General features: G+C 49.3%; 2 protein-coding genes and 1 non-coding gene across 3 annotated transcripts in view; 1 reads left to right on the top strand and 2 right to left on the bottom strand.

Moving 5' to 3' along the window:
• Positions 1-8,753, bottom strand: part of DDX47 (DEAD-box helicase 47) — a 100,466-nt gene extending 91,713 nt beyond the window's left edge. Inside the window, exon 1 of the mRNA XM_062194846.1 lies at positions 8,676-8,753. The gene's annotated coding sequence lies outside the window, so the exon portion shown is untranslated. The remainder of the gene's footprint in view (positions 1-8,675) is intronic.
• Positions 1,511-1,612, top strand: LOC133762638 (U6 spliceosomal RNA). Its single transcript, XR_009866310.1, has one exon. It is a non-coding gene; the product is annotated as a U6 spliceosomal RNA (small nuclear RNA).
• Positions 8,754-12,274: 3,521 nt separating the features above from the next.
• On the bottom strand, positions 12,275-17,457 carry CDKN1B (cyclin dependent kinase inhibitor 1B). The gene is made up of 3 exons (XM_062194844.1): positions 16,397-17,457; positions 15,721-15,850; positions 12,275-13,626 (listed from the first exon to the last, which is right to left on the bottom strand). The coding sequence occupies exons 1-2, from the start codon at positions 16,869-16,871 to the stop codon at positions 15,729-15,731; spliced, it is 597 nt and encodes a 198-aa protein (XP_062050828.1). The 5' UTR covers positions 16,872-17,457; the 3' UTR covers positions 12,275-13,626; positions 15,721-15,728.
• Positions 17,458-19,075: the final 1,618 nt, after the last annotated feature.

Here is a 19,075-nt window from a genome sequence, read left to right as displayed (position 1 = left end):
AATAATAATGGTTATCTATGTGTCTTGTGATGCTCACTATATTTCTATTTAACTAAACTTACAACTTCTCTATATAGTTTATATCCCAATAGTCAAACTACAATTGAGCATATTTTTGTATTTTAAGGGCCTTTATTATTATTTCATTTTCAAATTTTTTTTTTATTTTTTGACAGGCAGAGTTAGACAGTGAGAGAGAGAGAGAGAGAGAGAGAGAGAAAGGTCTTCCTTCCGTTGGTTCACCCCCCAAATGGCTGCTACGGCTGGCGCGCTGCGCCGATCTGAAGCCAGGAGCCAGGTGCTTCCTCCTGGTCTCCCATGCGGGTGCAGGGCCCAAGCACTTGGGCCATCCTCCACTGCCTTCCCGGGCCACAGCAGAGAGCTGGACTGGAAGAGGAGCAACCGGGACAGAATCCGGCGCCCCAACCGGGACTAGAACCTGGGCTGCCAGCACCACAGGCAGAGGATTAGCCTATTGAGTCACAGCGCCGGCCTGTTCATTTTCTGAAGACTGTGTTCATAGCCTTTGCTTATTTTTCTGTTGACTTGCTAGCTTTTTTCACTGATTTGTGTAAACTCTTTCTTTATTAGGAAAATTAAGCATTTGATGGATGGGATGCAAACACCTTTCCCAGTTTGCCACTGTCTGTAAGCAGGTCTGTTACTGATTTATTGTCACAAATACATCTATACCAGGTCCTTTCAGAAATCATCAGAAATGGCCCTTAACTCAACAAATGCCTTATTTTTAAAATTGTGATAAAATATATATAACATTAAATTTATGATTTTAACTGTGCATTTTTTGCGGTGTATTAATTCTGTTTATGAAATGTCAATTTAAAACATTGATTTTCTTAAGGATAATAGCAGCGGTAATTAAAAATGATGAAACAGGTGGGTATTTGGCCCAGCAGTTGGGCCACCGGTGTCCCCCATCAGCGTGCCTGGGTTCCAGTGCCATTCCTGGACAGTAGTGGTAGCTCAAGTGATTGGGTTCCTGTCACCCACGTGGGGGACCTGGATTCAGTTTGGAGTTCCCAGCTTCCCCGCAGTTGGGGTCATTGCAGGCATTTAGCAGTGGGAATCTCTCTTTCTCTGCATCTCTAACATAAATAAATTTATGGAACTTTAAAAAAAAAATAAGATTTCATGTGACTGTCATATGAGTGTCTTGTTTAAAAAAAAATATATATATATATACACATTTGGAGAAAAACTGCATCTGCACTGAACATATACAGACTTTTTTTCTTGTCATTATTTCCTAAACAGTACAGTGTTAACAACTACTTACAAAGCCTTTACTTTGTATGAGGCACTACCCAGAGATGCTTTAAAGTATACAGGAGGATGCATGTAGATTATACGCAAATACCATGCCAATTTATAGAAGGGACTTGAGCACCCAAGGGTTCTCTCATCTGAGGGCCCTGAACTCAATCCCCCGCAGACACCAACTGTGTGGGTTGTGGTCACTGTGAAAAGGCCAGCTAAGACCCGGATGCAGTGCTGACTTTGCCAGCACAACACTGAAATCAGAAGGATACAGAGATCAGCAAGGCCCCTGTGCAAGGGTGACATGCAAATTCCTGAAGCACTCCATGTTTCATTTCTAATACAGTTCTTGATAAAATACTGTAATGCAATGTTGTTTTTGTTCATTGCTGCTAATTTTTCTGCCAAAAATATTCTAGCTTTTATCATATGTTAAAAGCTTTTTTTTTTTTTATTTTTGACAGGCAGAGTGGACAGTGAGAGAGAGAGAGACAGAGAAAGGTCTTCCTTTGCTGTTGGTTCACCCTCCAATGGCCGCCGCGGTTGGCGCGCTGCGACTGGCGCACCGCGCTGATCCGATGGCAGGAGCTTCTCCTGGTCTCCCATGTGGTGCAGGGCCCAAGCACTTGGGCCATCCTCCACTGCACTCCCGGGCCATAGCAGAGAGATGGCCTGGAAGAGGGGCAACCGGGACAGAATCTGGCACCCCGACCAGGACTAGAACCTGGTGTGCCAGCGCTGCTAGGCGGAGGATTAGCCTATTGAGCCACGGCGCCGGCTAAAAGCTTTTTTAAAAGCTGTTTAGCAAAATTTTTTAGTCAGGTAATTTTAGTCAGTTTCTTGCTTTGTTCTACCTAATGGTCTCTTTAACTAGATGCACCAAGATAGAGCTATTAAAATTAAACCTAAAGTTAAGTTATAGACTTAAAAGCATTATGGTGTTAAGCATTAAACTTGGAAATTAAGATGTAAAGAACAGGTTTTTCTTTAAAAAGCTTACAGCATGATTTTCCTAGCAGTTAAATTTATTTGTACTTAGAACTCTTTATAATGTTAAAATTACAAAAAAAAAAAGAAAAGAGAACTGGATGTTTCCATTAATTGCATTGTTTATTTATTTATAAACATAATGGCTATTATTTATTATATACTAGATGTCATACCACATGCATTAATAACTCTACAGGAGCTATAAACATGCTTATTCCACTTTTTAAAATTTTAATTAATTTATTTTTATTTGGAAGGTGGAGAGAGAGAAACATCTCTCTCCATTGGTTCACTCCCCAAACGCCTGCAGTAGCCAAGGCTGGGGCAGAACAAAGCCAGGAGCTCTGAACCCAAACAGGAAAATTACACATTTATCATATGGTTTGCAAACATTTTTCCTAGTTTGCCATTGTCTTTGCACATGGGTGTGCAAGTTATTCATTTATTGCCACAATAAATTTATACTAGGTCCTTTCAGAAATCATTAGAAATGACACTTAACAAATGTTTTATTTTTAAAAAAAACTTTCTTTTATTGTGGTAAAATATGGTAGGTGGTAGGGACCCAACCACTTGAGCCATCACCTGCTGCCTCCCAGGGTCTGCATTAGTGGAAAGCTGGAATCAGGAGTAGAGCCAGGACTGGAACCAGGGTACTCCCATGCAGAATGCAGGAATCTCAACTGATATCTCCACTGCTAGGCCAAATGCTTGCCCAAGTTCCTCTTTTTTACAAACAAAGAAGTAAACACTTTAAATAAAAGGTGAAATAGTGTGCAAAAGGCAGTAGTTAAGTATCTGGAACACAAACTCAAGCAATCTGATTCCAGAGCCTGAAGTCAATCACTAAGCCAGGGGCAGGTGTTGTGTTGCAGCTGGTTCAGCCGCCACTGGCAACACCAGCATCCCACGTAAGCAGCAGTTGGAGTCCCAGCTGCTCCACTTCTGACCCAGCACCCTGCTAAGGCACCTGGGAAAGCAGCAGGTGATGGTCTGAGCTCCTGTCACCACGTGGGATACCCAGATGGAGTTCCAGGCTCAGCCCTGAGTGTTGTGGCCACTTGGGGAATGAACCAGCAGAAGGAAGATGTCCTCTCTCTCTCCCTCTGCTTCTCTTTTTTTCCTTGTAATTCTGCCTTTCAAATAAAGAATAAATCTTTTTTAAAAAGAAAAAAAAAAAAAAAACACTATGCCAGGGTCTGACACAAGATGAGACCCAGGGCACCAAGTGAGGTTCTTTTAGATAGAACTTGGACAAACTGTAAACACTGTTCAATCACTGTGTATTTATTTAGTTTTAAATTGTGGTTAAAAGGGCCAGCACTGTGGCATAGTGGGTAAAGCCACTGCCTGCAGTGCCAGCACATCCCATATGGGTGCCAGCTCAAGTCCCAGCTGCTAAATTTCTGACCCAGCTCTCTGCTATTGCCTGGGAAGGCAGTAGAAGATGGCTCAAATGCTTGGGTCCCTGCACCCATGTGGGAGACCTAGAAGAAGCTCCTGGCTCCTGGCTTTGGATCGGCCTAGCTCTAGCCATTGCAGCTATTTGGGGACTGAACCAACAGATGGAAGATCTCTCTTTGTCTCTGCCTCTGCCTTTCAAATAAAGAAATAATTCTTTTTTAAAAATTGTGGTTAAAGACATAAAATTTACCTTTTAAATATTTATTTATTTGAAACACATTTACAGGGAGAAAGGGAGAGAGAGAGAGAGAATGAATCTTCCAGCTATTGTTCATTCCCCAGATGGCTGCAACAGCCGGGACTGGGCCAGATAGAAGCCAGGATCCAGGAGCTCCATCCAGATACAGGGGCACAAGCACTTGAGCGATCTTCTGAAGCTTTCCCAGGAGCATTAGCAGGGAGCTGGATGAGAAGTAGAGAAGCCAGGACTTGAACCAGCGCCCAGATGGGATGCTAGCATCCCAGGCGATGGCTTAACATGCTATGCCACAATGTCTGCAAAATTTACCATTCTGAGCATGTTTAAATGTCTAGCTCGATGACACGAAGAGCTTTCACATTACTGTGCAGCTATTGCCACCGTGTCATTTTCTTTTGACTTTGCTTATAGCAGGTTTGGCCATGCAGAACACTTTCAACTTATCAAATTTATCAACATACTACATCTTATGAATTGAGTATTTTGTATTATACCTAGAAAGACCTTCCGTACCCTGAGATTTTGTTTTTCACATCTTCTGATGTTTCTCTGGTGTCTACAGTTTCATTTTTATCTACTTCACTGTCTTTAACTCTTTAGGAATGTACTGTGGTGTAGAATGCAAGATAAAGCTGCCACTTTATTATTAATTCCAACAGGAATTATATCTTAAAATTCTTTATAAGTTTATTTGAAAGGCAAAGAGGGAGATGGGGGAGGAGAGAGAGAGAGGAATGTTCCCGTATACTTGTTCACTCCACAAATGTCCACAATAGTGAAAAACCAGTCCAAGTCACCCACCTGCTGCCTCCCAGGATCTACTTCTGCAGGAAGCTGAAATTGGGAAGGGAGCCAGGACACATATCCAGGTACTCCAATATGGAATGCCAGCATCTTAACCCAGGGCCTACCTGCCCCAGGAATTATGGTTAGAACAAGACAAATTTATTTTAAGTATACATGGGTGGAAAAAGCAAAGCAGAAAAAGCCAAGGAAAATTCTGAAAACAAGAAAAGCAAAGGGACCCCCTGAGGTATGGAAGACTAGTCCTATCCAAAATTACAACAAATCCTGAATGCACAGTGTTTAAAATAATATGGTCCTGAGTGCAAGCTTGGTAGAACATCAAAACGAAACGGGATGACCAGACCCCATTGTGGGGCAGGCCAACTGGCCAAGCAGTCATGACGTGCACATCCGACAGCAGAGTGCCTAGGTTCAACGACCGGCTCCAGCTTCTGACTCTAGCTCCCTGACAATGCACACCCTGGGAGGCGGCAGTGATGGCTCAAGTACCAGGGTCCCCACCCTGATATAGTTCTGGACTCCTGGCTTTAGCCTGAACCAGCCCCAGCTATGGTGCCCATTTGGGGTGCGAACCAGAGGATGCGAAGACCTGTGTCTTTCCTGTCCCTGTCACTCTGCCTTTCAAATAAATAAGTTAAAAAAAAAAAAAGAAACTGAAAAGAAAAAAAAAAAGTTCATGGAAAACAAAATTAAAAGATAAATTTATTTTGAAGCAAAATAATTTAAATCCATGTATATGAGGGACCTTCAAAAAGTTCATGGGAAACGCATAGTATAAAAAGGTTTTTCAAATTTTTTAAAAAAACCTTGCTCCAAAGCAAGCTTTTCATTTCATTCTGCACATATTTTTTGAAATGCCCACATATGGTAGTACAGCCTATTCTTCTGAGGCCACACACCTGCGTAGCATGTTCCTGTGTTGAATGCTGTGGGCGACTGTGACACACAATGGTGTTTGTGTCTCTAAACATAGAAAACGTACAGGAAAAATATGGCATAAAAGAAGACAAATGCTGCACCTGGAGGGGCACTTCCCATGAATGGAGCTTGTAGGACTGGAAGCTGCTCTGGGTGAGTGAGAGGTGGGGGAATAGGGAGGCCCAGCACACTCTTGCTACAAACACTGTGCACTCAGGCTAAGCTAAATTCACCTAAAATACATTTTTTCTTTCTTTAACATTAACCTAAATTTACCGTCACTTCTTTATCTTATAAAGTTTTTAGTCTTTTTAAACATTTTGACTCTTTTGTAATAACTCCTTTTTTTTTTTTTTTTTTTACAGGCAAAGTTAGACAGTGAGACAGGGAGAAAGGTCTTCCTTCCGTTGGTTCACCCCCCAAATGGCCACTGCGGCTGGCGCGCTGCGCCAATCCGAAGCCAGGAGCCAGGTGCTTCTCTTGGTCTCCTATGCGGGTGCATGGCCCAAGCACTTGGGCCATCCTCCACTGCCTTCCCGGGCCACAGCAGAGAGCTGGACTGGAAGAGGGGCAACCGGGACAGAATCTGGCGCCCCAACAGGGACTAGAACCAGGGGTGCTGGCGCCGCAGGCAGAGGATTAGCCAAGTGAGCCGCGGCGCCGGCCTGTAATAACTCTTAGCTTAAAACACAAACCTAATAGCTTTACAAAAATTCTCTATATATCAAGTTTTTTATTTTTAATTTTCTTTTACTTTTTTTTCTTTGGTCAAACACTGAGAGAAAAACACATAACAGCCTAGACCTACAAAGGGTCAGGATCATCAATGTCATCGTCTTCAACCTTCACAGCTTGTCCTACTGGGCGGTCTTGGGGCAACGACAAGCAGGGAGCTGTCTCCTCTGATGAGAACAATGCCTTCATGCAGAGTGTGTGCTGAAGGAGCTGCCTGAGGCTAACCTATATATACATACACATGGAGTAAACTCTAATTATATGTGTGTGTGTGTGTGTATGGGGTGGGTGCTTGGCCTGCAGGTTGTCTACATCTCCCATCAGGATGCCTAGGACAGACACCCAGCTCCTGACTCCTGCTTTCTGCTAATGTTGATCCTGGGCTCAAATGATGGGGTTCCTGTCATTAACAGAGGAGACCTGGACTAAGTTCCAGTTCCTAGCTTTGGCTTCCTCTTGCGCATTTGAAGAGTAAACCAACAGATGAGAGTTCTTTCTTGTGTGACTCCACCTCTCAAACAAATTTTTAAAAATTTAAATAATATGACAAATATGTAAGCTAGTAACTAGTCACTTATTATCAAGTATTATGTACTGGACCAAATTGCATGTGGTATACATCTGGCAGTGCTGTAGATCTGTTTTTAACAGTCTCACCACAAACACGTGGGTAAAGCCCTGAGCCACACTATGACAACAGAAATTTTTCAGTTCCATTAAAATCTATGGAACCACCGTCCTACATGTGGTATCATTGACAACGTTGACCAAAATGTCACTGAGTGGTACTTGGCTGTTATCTGTACCACATTCCCATGATTTGGGCTCAGATCCAACATGATGTGTTCAAGATTAGATGCTGGCAGAACTGTATTTAACGATTCCTGAGGCTGAGTTTGGGCAGTGAGATGACTGCTGGAAGTTACCCTCTATGGATCACCATGTTTCAGGAAGGGGCCTCAAGTCACCACAGGTGCTGGCTGACAACAGCAGTTTCCAACAGAGACAACTTGAGCCACATCTGAAAGTTAAACTGTCTAGTAACTATACTAAGAACAGTAAAAAGGAACAAATAAAATTCATTTTAATAACATTTTATTTAACCCAATGTATCAAAAACATGTTAACATGCAATAAATATAAAAATCACTACCGAGCTATTTAACATTCTTAATTCATGCTCTTCTGGAAAACCTGGTGTGCCTGTCACAAACAGCACAGCTCAGTGTGGACCTGCCACACTCAGGTGCCTGGTTACCACACTCGGCCACTGGCTATGGACAGCACAACTCTGCAGGATGTTAAAAACCAAGGAACATGGTTTGCCTTAGCAGAAATTCAGAACTTCCAAGGTCGGAAAGACAGCATCTCAATGATCTAGAACAGACTTTGAAAGTCATCAGTCCAAACACTCATTTGATACTGGAATCTTTTTTTGCAGTGTTGCTATGGAGGGGCCAGCAGACCTGTGCTTGACTCACACTTGGAAGGCTGGTGGGCAGTTCACTGCTTCCTGAGGCCAGCCAGTGCTTAACTCCAAACAGTCCTCTTCCTAGGGAGGCAGACGTGTTTCATTAGTGTCCACCCCCATTAGGTGGGTCCACGGAGGTCCAGAGGGGACTACCGGAGCCTAATGACATGGTGCTGGAGACAATAAATGAGCACGGGCTTGCTACGGATCCGGGCAGGCTGGTTTATGATGGCCGGTGGTGCTTAGCTGGGTTGGATAATTAAGAGTCCGGTTAGGCTAGGGCGGATTGCAGGAGTTCAGTGAAAAACGCCTCGTCTGGGTTAGGAACTGTTGAAGGCTAGAGCTGGATACCTAGTTAGAACCCTTGGCAACACTGCAGGCAGAGATGTATACTGGCTAACGTGGGCACAGAATGACTTGGAGAGTAATTCGAATTCTTAACTTTAAAAGCGTTTCATTGGAAACCAGAACTGGGTGATGTCACATCTATGACAACTAACCTTATCCCAAATCTCAGTGAACTTTCTCGAACCCAGAAAGCGAACGCACGTCAAAACGCATTCCCCATCTTTTTTTTTTTTTTTTTTTTTTTTGCCTCATTCCAAAACACTCCGGAAATCAAACAGAACGAAAAACGGGGGTTTCTTTCATTCAGAAAAAAATAATAATAATAATAATAATGACACCGACTGCGTGAATGACGACGGTTCTGAGGGGCGCTTCAAAGCACACACTTTTGCTCATTTCCGTTTCTTCGGTTCTGGGTGTTCGCCCTCGAGCCTCCCTCCACCCTCTCGCCCTCGCCGCCTCTACCTGTCCAAGGCTGGGGACGGTGTACCTCTGGCCGGCAGCCGGTGGAAGGCTACACCTCGCAGCTCGCGACGCTCCCCAGCCCCCGGGTCCCCGCGCACCGCGCTCGGGGGGCGACCCGGGGAACAGAAGCCCCCGCCCGGCCCTGCCTGCCGCCGGCGCACGGGGCCGGGCCCACGCAGCCCACCTCGGGTCGCCGAAGGAAGTCCCAAATCACAGAAGCTGGGAAACTGTAGTTTTCAGAAGAAAACAAGCTCTTCAAAAAAAAAAAAAAAAAAATTCAAACTGCACGCGCCGGCCAATGGCGGAGCAGCGGGAGAGGGGCGGGGGCGGCGCGGCGGCCGGGGTGGGCGGGGCGCGGCGGGCGCGGGGCTGGTACCGCGCGGGATTCTTAGGACGCGGCGGGCGCACGGTTTGGGGCTTTTTTTTTTTTTTTTTAATTCCACCCCCCCACCCCTGCAAAAACAGCTCCAGCGCGAGACTCCGCCTGCAGCTGCAGCCTCCGCTCGGATCCACCTTAAATCTTCAGTGGACTCGGCGCAGGGGTCAGTGGGCGCAGCCAATGCCAATCAAGTTTACAACCACCAGCACGGGGTGGGGGGAGTGCAGGGGGGGGAAAGAGAGGGAAAAAATAATCTTCAAGTTCTCTGCGGCACACACGCACACGCACGGGGAGGGAGGGAGCGAAGGGAGGCGGGCAATGCGCTCCCGGGAGGGGCGACGTTTGCAAAGCGCTGGTGCGCGGCTGGGCGGCTGCGGCCCGGGCGCCCCGGGCACTGCGCGCTGGAGACGGCGGCCCGGCCCCGGCCCGAGCGCCATGATGGTGGCCGCGCTGTGCAGCCCGGCCCGGGGCGGGGGCGGCGCCACGGTGATGCAATCCCCGGCCTCGCGCGGCGCTCCCCGCCGTTCCCCCGTGTCCCTTGTGCGGCGCGTCGAGGTTTCGCGCCCAAAGCCCTGGCTGCTTTCTGGATCTCCCCACCACCACCCCTTACCTCGTCCCTGCCCCTCCGTGGTGGCCCCCACGCGCGAGAGGCCGGGCACGCGCGCAGTGGCCGCCCGGGAACAGGAGTTGACGGGCAAAGCAGGCACTTTCGGTTCGGCCGCGGCCCGACCCCGCCCTAGCCAGCCCCTGCGCGCGCGAGGTCCCGGAGGTGCCCCCCGAGGTTTCCCAGCGCGGTCGTGGGCGCCTTCCCCGCGCGTTCGCTTGCCGGATTTTTTTTTTTGGGGGGGGGGGCCTTTCAGCCTGGAGGAAGGAGGTGCGCTTAGGGTGTGGCTCAGGTGAAAGAGATGACAATTAAAAAAAACAAGCAAAGTATACTTTGGAAAAACAGATCGGAGACTGTAGAGCTTAGAAAACACCTCCTAAATCCAAAGCGCTTAGAAGGGCAAGTGTGCAACCCCAACAAGCACGGCGATGAAATGGCGAGGGCGGTGGGCGCACCCAGGCCCGAAGGGCCGCCTGCCCCGCTGCCCCTCGCTCGCCTAGGAAGCCCCCGGCCTCCGATCTCGCCCCCAAGCCTACACTTGTCCAGTTCCTCCCACCCAAGTGCCCCGTGCCAGGCAGCTGGGGATGCGGCCGGGGAGCTTCGCGAGGCGGGGCGCGGGCCGAGGCGACCCCCATCGCCGGCGCGGCGCTCGACGCGTCCTGCGCGCGGCTGCGGCCCTCCCCGGCCGCCGGCGAGCCGCGAAGGCTTTCGAAAAGCGCGGGGCTGCGGATCATTGGAGCCCGGGGCAGGGGTGGGCGCGGGAGCGGGCTGCTGCCCCGGAGGGTCCGCGCGCTCAGACCCGCTCTACCCGGCGCCCCAGTGCTCCCCCGCTGCTCTGTGCCCCAGCAAAGAGTGCGGGGACCGGAGTGAGGGTGCCCGCGTCTCTCTTATCCCGGAGGAAAGTTGCGGAGAAACTACCCAGCCCGGCTGCGCAGGCTGAGACGCGGCCGCCCTCCGCGGCCTGCGGGCGCTCGGGGCGCGGGAACTGCGCGCGGGCTGCCGGGGGCAGACGACGAGCGAGACTCGATGGCCTTTTCGTTCCGCGGCCGCAGCCAGCCAGACCCCCCGCAACTGCCGCGGCGGGCGAGCGCGGGGTTGCGGGCGATCTGGGGAGACGGCGGCGGCGCACGGGGCCGGGGCAGTGGGGCAGGGGGTGGCCGGCGGCCGCGGCTCCTTCGAGGGACCGTCCCCACGGGCTCCACGGTCCGGGGCGGGGGAGAGGCCGGGGCGAGCCGCGGGGTCGCCTGGCACGCTGGACACAGACGTGCAAGGGCGAGGACCGGTGACTTGGAGCTACCAGCATCCACTCGCCCTGGCGCAGCGCTGCTGAAACGGCGTGGCGACGACCTCTGTAAGAAAGGAAAATGGGTTACAGGCAGCAATTCGGAGGATGTTTTTCCCCGTTAGACACTTTCTTGAAGTGCCTTTTTTTTTTTTTTTAATCAGAAGAATTTTTATTTCATCAGTTTCTGACCCTCCACTCCTTCCTCCCCATTTGAATTGTTTTTCTTGTTCTCACAAGTCTCTTCCTGAAAAACACAGTGAATGCGAGTTTTAAACAAAATCGCAGAAAACACCTTTAGTCTTTGGTTATAATAATAGCTACTTAAAAGACGTGGCCTTGCCACCCAAAGACCCATTTTTCCCTTCCACGCAGAGGGAGAGTTTCAATCCTGCTTTGAAAAAAAAAAAAAAAAAAAAAAAAAAAAGGTCAGGTCAAGAAATGCTGAAATCATCTTGTTTACAGTCTCTTTTGGGGGTGCCATGGCCGTAAATGTAAGTGTTCTGAGTGAAACAATGTAACCCCAAGCCAGATTTCAACGATTTACCCATTTGGAGATCCCTAGACAAATAATTTACTTTTACACCTTAACCACATTTTTAAAGAAAGTATAGAATTACAGGAATCATTTTAGTAAATCTGACTTTAATATGCCTTGTCTTAATTTTTTGTCCTTAAATAAAAATATGTATCCCTGCTGGGTGACTATGGGGACCCCAAACCCCCCGATTTGGCATTTAGATCAACCAGTTTGGGGATGTGTAGTTTACAGGCAGTAGTGTACTTAGGAATTTGTGCTTGTCCACCAGTGAGTATGAAGAATCCCTCCAAAATTAGTGTGTAGGATGCTCACCAATTTCTCAAGGACCCACTCACATATTTGAATATTTTGGAAAAGATTTGTAGGTTAGATGATCTGACCAACTGCTTCAGTTCCTCCCAACACTTCACTTGGGTAAACAGCAGAACTCAGGAGTCACCATGTTACTTTCATTTTCAATCCTGCAAATGTGTGATCAGTCCACACTTATGTAAGATTTTTGGTTCAGATACATCCATATCCCAGAAGATGTATTTTAACTAATTTTACCTACTTTGACAGTATTATTTCTTCGAAAACAAGGCTTTTCTCCTTTCCTGTTCTAAAGCTTGGTGACTCCACACAAGACTGCATGGAACATACTAAGTGCATTCGTAGCCACATGAAACATCCTTCAGTTGTGGGCCTGAGTTATCCAGCTATTTGCCACCTCACATTCTGTTTGTGTCAATATGACTGGAATGCCAGGTCAGACAACCTCCAGCTTCATAAACCACACTACAGTTCGACTCGGTGAATAGCTATGGAAGTTTTCTTTATTGATTGCATGATGTGTAACAATAATTGGCATCTTTTTCACACATTACAAAAAATTATACTTGGCTCAGTATGCAACTTTTTAAGCACAGCCATATTATTTAACAGAAGAAGGGAAAAAACCTAGTCTACCCAATACAGCATTTACAAATGCACAAAACATGCCACTTTGGCTTGTATATTGTCTAGATTAAAAAAAAATCTCTTTTTAACATAAATAAGTTAGTATAATTTTTTCAGTGTCTTTACAGAGTTATGTACACAGGTACACTTCAAATGGTTTTGTTTCATACACATACACAGGCAATGAAAAAATACTGTTTAAAGATGTAGTATCCATTTCACTTACTCCCCAAGTATGCTTTTTTCCATACATGGGCCTTTCTTTAGAAACACCATGTTTCTTTTGGGCAGATTAAGAAATAGGAGGAGAAGCTTTAAATTAAAAATTATTTCATTATTTTTCGGTGTGAAGTTACAGATCTTTAAAAATATCCAGGGATTTAAAATTATTTTGACTGTCTACACAGCCCAAAGTGAAACGAAAATTTAAGAAATGTTCTCAGCCAGTGTGACAAATATAGATGGGTCAATTTTGGGCATTAAGAATCCCCCCATCTGTACCAGGTTTTTTGTCTAGAATTTCCTCAAGTTATTACCAAACTGTTGAATAATTAACTGGTAAATTCCAACTTTAAAGGAGACTTGGGGGAAGCACTGGGATATTTTGTTGCTTTAAAAAAAAAAAAAAAAAAACGCCATTTGCTGCTACTTAACAAAATCAGAGGTCCCAAATAAGAGGAAGCTTCATGTAAAAATAAATAGCAACTATTTGTAGCCAGTGTTCAAATTTTGATGATTCTAAAAACGAAGTATCACTTTTCACTGAAAGGGACATTACATCTTTAAAGAAAACAATTCAACCCTTTCCACCAAATTGCTTCTCTTCTTGCAAGTCAAATATTTTTCTCCTTGCTATAAATTGAAGCAAGCTCTTCATACCCACCCATGCCAATTCTGCAACCCCACCCAACCCTCCCCTTCCCCAATGTTTATGTGCTACATAAAAGGTAAAAACTATATACACAGGTAGTACAATGAAGCAAATAAGGAAAAACCTAATTGCACAATGCTACATCCAATGCTTTTAGAGGCAGATCATTTAAGAGTGCCTAAAATTTTAGTGTTATTGTGTTGTTGCTTTTCAGTGCTTGTACAGGATGTCCATTCCATGGAGTCAGCGATATGTATTTAAATTTTTCATGGATAGCTTCCTTGCTTCATCAAGCTGTGGTGTATCTGATAAACAAGGAAACATATTCATTACGTCTGCAAAAGAAAGAAAAGAGAAGAATTAGAGGAAAGCACTAGGGCAATGATATCAACAAGGTACAAGGATTCTTTTATCACTCTCTTGGTGTGATGCAGGCAAAGTATGCACTGAAAACCTGGTGAGTATAGTCCGCTCCACCTAGTTCCCTGCTCTGGGTTTGTCCTGTGTTGAATCCTTTTGTCTAGAGCAGCAGTTCTTAACAGAGGGCTACCTTGCCCCACACCCGCCCACCCGAGGGCCATTTGGCAATGTCTGGAGACATGTTCAGTTGTCGCCACTGGGGGAGGGGGAATGCTACTGGCATCTGGTGGGCAGAGGCCAGGGATGCTGCCAGGCATTCTACAACGCCCAGGACAGCCTCCCTCAACAAAGCAGTACTCAGCCCAAAATGTCCACAGTGCCGAGGCTGAGAAACCCTGTAGGATCTGGGTCAAAGACGGGGAGAAAAAAAAGAAATAGGAGAATTAAGAGACAGTAACACTGCAGAGCAGCAAAGTTTCCTACATTTGAAAAACAAGTGGAAATAACAGCTCTCCAAAGGAAAATCCTATTAACATCATTCTCCCAAAATATTCTCATTTCTTATTCCTACATGGAATATATACATGAAGGCTAATGCCTTTGCACAAGCCCTTACTACTATTTCTAGCATTCTTTAAGATGGAAGTATTATTAACAAACGCCTCTGTGTGGTAGAACTGGGGTCAAATCAAAAGCCCGTAATTCCGAGGCTCATCTGATGGGCGAGGCCACAAGTCACAAAGCAGCAAGAGCCCCAGGTGTTACTTTTGCTTCAGGAAAATATGTCACCCAATTTTCCCATCTCACACAGAGGTAGACTGAAGAGGTTCCACTGTGTTGTTCTAGATAAATTCTGAGAATTTTTTCAGATATATGTAAAGAAGTCGTATTTACAACATATGATTTAAACACACAACAAATTTGAATCCCACCCGAATCCCTATGGTCTTTAATTTACTTTAACATTTTTACAAATGAAGATTTCAAAACACAACATCAACATTAAGATCTCTATAGGCTACACTATCAGGGTACTGGGTCGGGGAGGGGGGCGGAGGAGATAGAGACAAGAAAGATCACACTCCTTGTGTATAGGAAGCCACCAAACTATTAATGTAAGTAGTCTAATCAGGAGGGACAGCCAATCCAGGTAAAGTTAGAAGCTGAATTAGTCAAATGAGCCATCCACCGTGATCAAATTTTAGTATATGGAAAACACTTCACTTTTCCTGTACTGGTAAACCTACCCTCACCAGTCCTGACATCTCCCCTACAAATATCCAAATCATGCTGTTAACAGTGTGATTAGCATACGCGCTGACGTGTTCCTGGACTGCTTACTGTGCCACAGTGAACTGAACTTCTGCTTTGCAGCTTCTGTGTTATCAGAAATTCCGTAGGAACCTGAGTATATTCGAGCTTTCCACTTTTGGCTTTTTTTTTTTTTTTTTAATACACAGGTTCCTCTTCTCCGGCCAAAACATATTCAGTAAAAAGGGAAAGTGACAGTTTACGAAAATAATAAAGATAAAAGAACACAATCTCTCACCTCCCTGGTCACATTTCTAACCCCTCGCATAAACCAACTCTTCTCTCCACGTTTAAATTTTGACTGCGTGTTGGCCAATTTTCCATGTATGGCTCAAAACCTGTTACTGTCTCCACTTGAATGGCTAGGAAGTGAGCTCTGGAGCAGGGGGACTGAGGGGGCACCCCAGTTCTTACTCAGATGGAAGGAGGAATCTATTGTTCCCAACCCATGTGGGTGTGACTCACGGGAAAATGACAAGTACTTGCTCTAGGCGGTTAGTGTTTCAAGGGAAAATGATCCCCGGAGAGAGTAACCTTGAAGGATTACAGTATCCCACGGCTGGTGACTTCCAGCCAGCCCCATGGCTACTTTTTTGCCTTTTCAAAATATAAACAAAACCAAACCCTGCAAGCACCCAGCAGCCCAGCAGCTGGCTATGGGCATGGGGGGAGGGGAGGGCGGTCCTGCAGCCCAGCTAGGGTGTCAGAGCTGGGCTTGTTTTTCTGGGGTGCGGGGTGTCCGTTTTTGATGAACCCACCGAGTTGTTTACGTCTGACGTCTTCGGAGGCCCGGCTTCTTGGGCGTCTGCTCCACAGAGCCGGCGTTCGGGGAACCGTCGGAACCGTTTTCTTCTGTTCTGTTGGCTCTTTTGTTTTGAGGGTTAGAATCTAAAGGCAAGAGGAGACTGTTTAAAGGACATACACACACACAATCTTTAGTAGAAGAAACAATGGCCGGCACAAGTTGGCACAGTGGCCAGGGGGATGAAAACCCACCGCCTCCGCACGGTCCCGGACGGGGCGGCCCCCAGGTGGTCTGCACCGCACAAAAATGGGGCCCCACACCTCCCTCTACCCCTGGCCCGGTGTGTGTGTTGGGGGAGGGGGGAAGTGTTGGAGGCCGCTGATCAACATCCCAACCTTGTCACCTACCCAGGGGAAGGAAGGAACGGCGCCGTTTTCAACCGGGACAAAACGATCAGATCCTACAATCTCCCGGCTTCTGCCTTTATAAACAGACCAGCAGCCTCCCGGAAACATTCAAAAACCCGAGATCAATAAAAAAAGTTCGTTCCCTCCACCCCCCCACCCGCGCCCGAGCTCTCCCATCAGAATAGGCTGGAGTTAAAGAGCCGCAAGCAGGCAGAGCGGGAGTGCGCACCGACGGACGGACGGACAGACAGAGGCGCCTTTCGGCTCCGGGAGGGTCTTTACCGTCTGTGGCAGGTCGCTTCCTCATCCCCGCGCACTGCTCGGCCAAGGCCGTGGGACCGTCGGACTGCTCAGTCTTTGGGTCCCCCAGGTGCGAGTCCTCGGAGCTGGCCTGGGACGCGGCCACCGGCGCCGCGGGGCGGACCCCGCCGGTGTCCTGGCTCTCCTGCGCCGGCACCTTGCAGGCGCCCTTGGGCGGCCGCGGGGGTCGGTAATAGAACTCGGGCAAGCTGCCCTTCTCCACCTCCTGCCACTCGTACTTGCCCTCCAGGGGCTTGTGATTCTGGAAGTCGAAATTCCACTTGCGCTGGCTCGCCTCCTCCATGTCTCTGCAGTGCTTCTCCAGGTCCCGGGTCAGCTCTTCGTGATTCACCGGGCCGAAGAGGTTTCTGCAGGCGGAGGGCTTGGGGTGCTCCGCCTGCCTGGCGTCCGTGCGCTCCAGGCTTGGGCTCCCGTTGGACACGCGCACGTTGGACATCTCGCCCCGTACCGGGTCTGGACCCCGCCGCCGCCTCTTCTCTAGCGCGCGCTCTCCGCAAAACAAAACCGAACGCAGCCCAACGCTCCGACGCTGCGGAGCCCCGCGAATGCGCTCAGAGCCCGGGGAGATGGACCCAGACCAGTCGCCGCCCGCGCTCCTGGGGGCGCGCAGGGTGCGGGAGCCGAGCGGGGACGCCCCGGCCGCGCAGCCCAGGCCGCCGCCGCCGCTGCCGATCAGGAGTGCGGGCGCGCAGGAGGGCGGGGAGGGGAGGGGAGGAGCGGGGAGGGGTGACCCGGCCGGTCCAAGTCCAGGCCGGAGCGAGTCCGCGGGTCTCCGCAAGCAGCCGCTCTCCAAACCTTGCGCCGTCGGAGCCGCGCCGCGGAGAGAGAGAGTGGAGAGAAGGGAGGGGGCGTAAAACACCCCGAAAAGACGAGCCCCCTTTTTTTAGTGGCCCAATATGGCGGTGGAAGGGAGGCTGACGAAGAAGAAGATGATTGACACGGCGAGTCTATTTAAACAGAGGAGGAGATCCATTGGTCGCGGCGCCGGGAGCCGCCCCGCCGAGGCTGGCGAGCGCGGCCTTAAGGTGGCCCCGGCGCGGGGGCCGGCGCCCGCCCGCGTCCCCGAGCGCCGCCTGCAGACGGGGGCTGCGCGCGCGAGCGCCGGGGCTGCGCGGCTGCCAGCAAACCTGCTGCGCCGGCCGCGGAGAAATTAAAAAGGCGACGGGCCCCGAAGAGCCAAACGGCCGGCCGCGGCGCTAGGGAGGGGCCTGGGCGGCGGGCCGGGCGGGGCCGCCCGGGTCTAGGACGCGCAGCCGCCCCCAAGCGCCGACCCCCCGGCTCCTCGCCAGGGCAACCACGGGCCCGGAGCCCAGGGGCCCCGAGGGTCGCCCCCGCGCCTCGTTCTGAGGCCCGCTGCCCAGCTGGTTCTGCCGGCGCCCGCCAAGCCGGGGGTGGGGGTAGGAGCCAGAGCCCTGCCCTTCCCCATCCCCCACCTCACCCCGGCCCAGCTCGGCTCTGCCCCGCAGCCCCCACTTGGTGGGCAGGCCCCCTGCCCGGGTGCCTTCGCTGGGGCTGTAGAGGGTGAGACCGGTGGTGAGGTCACCCCTCACCACTAAGTTCTTGATGTCCCAGAGCAGGCAGGGAGGGGGCTCGGGGAAGCGAGCCAGGGCAGACGACTTTGTCTAAAGTAGCCGGAAGTGGACGCAGCGTTTAGAACGCGCTTGGAACCCAAGTTCTCCCTCAATAGAAAGGAGAAAGGACCTCGGGATGGACAACCCCCGTCTGGCCTCGCCAGCCCCTGCGTGCACTTTGTAGCTGTCTTCAACCCGGCTTTTAAAAACCGAGGTTGCAGCCCCCCAGTGAGGGAGGGACGGGTGTGGAGAACTCTTCCTATTTCTTCCACCTGGGCCCAGCCCTTTGCTTCTCCCGCGGGATTCGATGCGGCACCCGACTCGGAGCTGTATTTGGATGAAGGCTGAACTCTGAACGACGTTCAGCTGCGTGCTTTTAGATGCCTGGGTGAAAACACTCCAAGTCCACGTGATAAAGTGAGTTCACACAGCCCTGTCCTAACACCCGATGTTATTCGGCATTTCTCTCGGCTCTCCTTTGCAACTGTCAGGTTAGTCTTCTGCAGGTGGTGGAAGTTAGGACAGGAGGGGGGCAGGGCCGTCCCGTTAGAGACAGCTCAGTCTGCGCATCACCCATTCGCAACATGTGGCATCTTACTTTGGGATCAGAGTTAGTTAAGTCTTATTGGACACTGGCCTGGTGCTCCAGTTTCCACATCAGCACTGTTTTCTTATGCACCTGTGCTTTCTAAGAGTCTGATTTTTCAACTTGTATTACTAGCCACGTCTTGTTTTGTCCACTTCGCCCGCCTGCCTGCCTGCCTGCCTCACCTCCTGCAGGCCAGGATGTTGCATGGGGAGGTGCCTCTGGGACGCTGTGCTTTAACCCTCCCTGTTTACCGGGAGGAGCCTGTGGCCTCCTGCACCATCCTGCTCCTTCCCTTCCTGCGGGTTTCAGCTGCCTCAGTTTTGGTCAGGGTTTGATTGTGTTGCAGTCTGCAGGGCCTCTTGGTAAGTGATTCAAAATGGCTCCTTCCCAGGCCCCGGGGCTGTCCGCAGATGCTTTCTTGACGGTCCCTGTGGTCACTGGCAGTTCAATGCAGCTGTCAATGGCCTGTGATAGCACTGT

Source organism: Lepus europaeus, chromosome 6 (assembly GCF_033115175.1).
Source record: "Lepus europaeus isolate LE1 chromosome 6, mLepTim1.pri, whole genome shotgun sequence".
NCBI lineage: Eukaryota > Metazoa > Chordata > Mammalia > Lagomorpha > Leporidae > Lepus > Lepus europaeus.
This window is presented reverse-complemented; position numbering and strand designations above follow the sequence as displayed.

Coding starts and splice junctions, on each gene's coding strand:
- CDKN1B (XM_062194844.1), bottom strand. CDS start 16,871: ATGTCCAACGTGCGCGTGTCCAACGGGAGCCCAAGCCTGGAGCGCACG. Junction 15,851..16,396: donor GAAGCGACCTGCCACAGACG/GTAAAGACCCTC, acceptor TCTTGCCTTTAG/ATTCTAACCCTCAAAACAAA.